Source organism: Pteronotus mesoamericanus, unplaced genomic scaffold (genome assembly GCF_021234165.1).
Source record: "Pteronotus mesoamericanus isolate MK-2021 breed Mesoamerican mustached bat unplaced genomic scaffold, CSHL_Meso_final contig_59, whole genome shotgun sequence".
Taxonomy (NCBI): Eukaryota; Metazoa; Chordata; class Mammalia; order Chiroptera; family Mormoopidae; genus Pteronotus; species Pteronotus mesoamericanus.
Window position 1 is genome coordinate 6901143 of NW_026555206.1, and position 4270 is coordinate 6905412.

A 4270-nucleotide genomic window follows, 5' to 3' on the forward strand; every position below is an offset into this window, starting at 1 on the left:
TAAATTCCTCGGCTATTGTGTTCAGCTGTCTGTCTCCATTTCCCTATTCCACTTGTCAAGGAATTTTCCTAGCTTCTCACTATCCTGTCTCACTTCAGCCCATTTAATCCTTACTGCAACACTACGTCCCCCCATCATCAAGGGTAAGGATGTTTAGGCTCAGAGAGAGGAAAGGATCTGCCCTAGGAGATAGTTGAAATCAAGGGTCTGACTGCAGTCCCTGATAATGGATACTCTAAGCTGTCTCTATTATCACCTTTTGAGGCCAGCTGCTGCCTGCCTACTTGGGCCTGAGGCCAAATAGCCTCAGCTGCCCAGCTGGGAGCTTACTGGAGCAGTGTGAAAGGTCTTTTAGGCTAAAGCAACTGAAACTTCTTATGGGATTTCAAGAGAGCTGGCAGGCCTGGGGCAGTAACCAGACTGGGCTCCCAGAATCCCAGAACCGGCCCTTGGGCACTTCCCCATAGTGCCTCCAGGCTCTGGGCTAGGCCAAAGCTCACAGCCTGGCGGAGCTGGCAGGGTGGGCGTAGCAGCCATTGGGTCGTCCCTCTCCCTACCCGACTGATCTCAGGGCAAGCCCCTTCCTCTTGCCAAGGACTGACCTTATCGCCATCGATCCATTTCCACCACAGGCTGACCCTCCCCCGCTTACCTCCAGTCTCTCCTTCCCCTCCTCCCTTTTAAGGTAAAGTGAGTGAGCGAGGGGAGTGGACCTGGGTAGGTGGGGCTTCCCAGAGCTTCAGGATAGGGGAGAATCCTTACAGAGGTGCAGACAGGCCTGGAGAGGAAGAATCACAGAACAGCACAGGAGAGGGTCGTGATGCCCCACAGAGATACGGGGTGGGGTGTGCAGCGGTTGTCTCCAGGCCCTGAATCCAGGCTCCGGAGTGAGCGGGTGAGAAGCGGGTGGGGGCCCGAACTTTGCCCTTGAGTGCAGGGAGGTTGTGCCTCGAGAGCCGTTCTGCTGTCCCTAGAATTCTGGATTTTCCACTCACTCGCAGGTCTCTAACCCCGCTCCCAGCGCCCGGCCGACAGTCTCCTGGGACGCACGCTGGTGACTCCCCTTCTGTGAGGCGGGGACCTTACCCGACTCTCCCCACCCCCCTGTCCGCGGCGTCTCAGTGGCGGCTGGCCGGTGGACTGTCACCAATTGATTGCCCTCTCTGAGCTTCAGCTTCTTCCTATAAACTGATAATAAATAACACCTATTTCACGAGGTTGTAAAGATTATACTAGAGGCTCAAAAGAGTTCGAGCAGAGACTGGCACAAGGTAAATGCTAGAAAAAAGGCAGCTACTATTATTATTGAGATCCTGACCTGGAGTTAACCCCGCGCTCGCGGGCTGGGAGAGATCCCCTGGGTCGATGAGGGAGGGAGCAGGCCACTGGGGGCTGGGAGGTGTGTGCGCCACCTTTCAGCCCTCAGCCCCTCTCGGGGCCCCAGACCCAGTCCCTCTGCAATTCCTAGTCCCTCTTTCGACCTCGGTTGGGGCCGCCTTCCTACCAAGGCCCGCCTAAAGCCAGGATGTGCTCCCGGGCCAGCATATTCCCGGCCTGGAGCTGGGCCCGGTCACTCCCCCAGCCCGTCTACTGGGAACCGCCCTGCGCCCCACCCCGCCCCACCCCAACCCCAGCGCTGGGTTGGACCGGCCCTCGGCCTCCTTTTAAAAACCACAGCCGCCGCTGTGAGCAAGATACAACGTATCTTCAACTACCCTTGCCGACCTCGCAGATCCCCGCAACCATGGCCAGCAAGGGCTTGCAGGACCTGAAGCAGCAAATGGAAGGGGCTGCCCAGGATGCCGGTGAGGACAGCGCGCGACTTGCAGCATTTACAGGGGCATCTGGCTGTATGCCTGGGGTAGAGGGTGGGGAGCAGAAGCCGAGGGTCTTGGCAACCCGAAAGTTGGCAGGCGCTCAGGCTCGGACTGGGCAGTCCCCTAAGAAGCAGAGACTGGACAGGACGCCCACCGCGACCAGCTCTGGACATGCTCCTTGGGCAGGGTTGGGAGTGAGGGGACAGCGTTGCCCAGGGAGCTTGGGCTTTGCACTTTGGCATTGCTAGAGCCAATCTGAGGAGACTGCACCATGCAGGGAGCGGCCCGCCGGGGTCCTTAGGGGAGGGTGAAGGTCCAAGGAGAGAGCAGGCTCTGCGACCTCTGACCTCGGGACTGACCTCTGCCCACCTAGGTGGGATGGGGGCAGGGGCACCAGACCTCCCCTGGGCTATGTTTTGAGGACTCCTCCTTTTGAAAAATAATTGTTTCCTTTCTTTTAAGTACTCAGCGGAGGGCCTTCCCACCCTCACCCCAGCAGGGCAGGTCCCCATCCTTAGTTTTTCCACCTCCAGCTCTTTCCTCCTCTGACTTGTGGTTACACAGTTTTGGTAGGGGGAGGGCATGTGAGGGCACCCCTTAGCCCATCAGTGTCAGCTTTTCCAGTCCCAGTTCCTCTTCCCTTGGGACTGCAGGTCCCAATCTGACCTGCACATATCTTAGTCTACAGACAACGCCCAAACCACGCCCCCCTTCACCAGTGCCCCAGGGAAAGCCCACAGTTGCTCCCCTGAGACTAAAATGTCACCGGGAGGCCTCCATCTACAGGACCCTTCCTTCTGGACATCACTCGATCTCTAAGCTGGATGCAAAGGCTCGCTCTTTGTGGTCCTGGCTGTGTCAGACAAGGATTCAAAGGTGAGGGTACGGCAAGCCCTTTCAAAAGCAAAGATGAGTCAAGTCTCTGGAGGCCAGGCGAGCCATCAGTCTGCCTACCTGAGGCCCTGGGATCACTGTTCACCACAGGCACAAAACTCTGGTCCAGAGGAGGTGGCTTGACCATGGAAGTTCTACCTCCTTTCTGCACTGTTTCTTAATACCTTAAGCTGCCTGCCCCCAGAGGCTTGGGCATCATTACCCTCTGGATGGAGGCACAATAGAGGAGGTGGTGAGAGGGCCTTGAAAAAGTAGAGGCCCCAGTGCACTAAAGGTGAGAATTCAGGCACCTGGGGGAGTTGTTAAAGTGGGGCAGGGTCCTTCCTGGGCCATGCCCAGCAGAAGCAGCTATAGCCCAGGTGACAACTCCAGCCAGGTCCTGCCTTGACCTGCCCTGTCCTGCCTTCCTTTATCAAGGCATTTTCTCAGCCATCCTGGAGACAGGATAGGAAGCAGGCCAGAGGGGAGGAGCTGAGATATAAACAAACAAGAACACCCCAGAGGCATGGAAAGTGCTATTGCTCCTCACTGGCTGGGTGGCCTTGGTTAAGGACTTTATCTACCTGATGGCATCTGTCCCTAGGGCCTATAGCAGGGGTCCCCAACCCCAGGGGTCAGAAGCCTGTAAGGAACCCTGCCAGGAGCGAAGCTCGAAGCTCGCTTGAACTCTGTCTCCGCAGCTCCTGGCCCCCCACCCCCACACCCTGTCTTCCACAGAACCGGTCCTTGGTGCCAAACAGTTTGGAAACCAATGCCTATAGGGCAGACTACTCTAGAGAACAGTTCGGGAGTGCTGGCAAGGTGGGGTTCCACGGTTCCTCAACAGGGACTAACAAATCTCTTTATTTCAGTGACTGCGGCTGGAGCAGCAGTTCAACAAGTGGTGGATCAGGCAACAGAGGCAGGGCAGAAAGGTCTGATGGGGCCGGGGAGAAGGGTGGGGGGGGGGGCAGAAGGGCCGGAGGGTGGGCGGACCCAGGCCAGCCTACCCCACATGACTCTGGTTCCCCAGGGCCCCATGCTTACCTGCCCTCTCCTTTTCTTCCCCAGCCATGGACCAGGCCACCAAATCCACCCAGGAAACCATCGACAAGACTGCTAACCAAGTGTCTGAGACTGTCTCAGGTTTTGGGAAAAAATTTGGCCTCATGAAGTGACAAAAAGGAGCCATGGTTCTCCCCTCCAGGTCCTTCTGCCCCCTTGGCCTGATGCCTCATTAAAGCACATGTTCCTACTCTGTGTCCACTTCATGTTTCCTTCTCAGCCCACCCCCAGCTAGGCCCAATCCTCCTCCCCCAACGAGAGAGCGGAGGCCCCATATCCGGAAACCCAGCCCGGCGCCCCTCTTCCCCGCCCCCGCCCCCCGCCCGGCGTCCTGGCGTTCCAAATTCGGAAACACACAGACTGTTCAAGAATTCGCTTCCCATCTTAGCTGCGTATCCAGATGCTCCCCTATACCTGGAGTTGAACCCGCATCTAGGTATGTGCCCCTCCCCATCTCAATTTAGAAAGAATCCCCACTACCCTACTCCAGGAATCCTGTCCCTCTAGGAAGGGGT

General features: G+C 57.4%; 1 protein-coding gene across 1 annotated transcript; it reads left to right on the forward strand.

The window, feature by feature from the left end:
* Positions 1-1643: 1643 nt before the first annotated feature.
* ADIRF (adipogenesis regulatory factor) lies at positions 1644-3946 on the forward strand. The gene is made up of 3 exons (XM_054580496.1): positions 1644-1805; positions 3563-3625; positions 3762-3946. Exons 1-3 carry the CDS (start codon positions 1745-1747, stop codon positions 3866-3868), a joined length of 231 nt encoding a protein of 76 aa, XP_054436471.1. The 5' UTR covers positions 1644-1744; the 3' UTR covers positions 3869-3946.
* The last annotated feature ends 324 nt before the right edge of the window (positions 3947-4270 follow it).

Coding starts and splice junctions, on each gene's coding strand:
- ADIRF (XM_054580496.1), top strand. CDS start 1,745: ATGGCCAGCAAGGGCTTGCAGGACCTGAAGCAGCAAATGGAAGGGGCT. Junction 1,806..3,562: donor AGGGGCTGCCCAGGATGCCG/GTGAGGACAGCG, acceptor TCTTTATTTCAG/TGACTGCGGCTGGAGCAGCA. Junction 3,626..3,761: donor AACAGAGGCAGGGCAGAAAG/GTCTGATGGGGC, acceptor TTTCTTCCCCAG/CCATGGACCAGGCCACCAAA.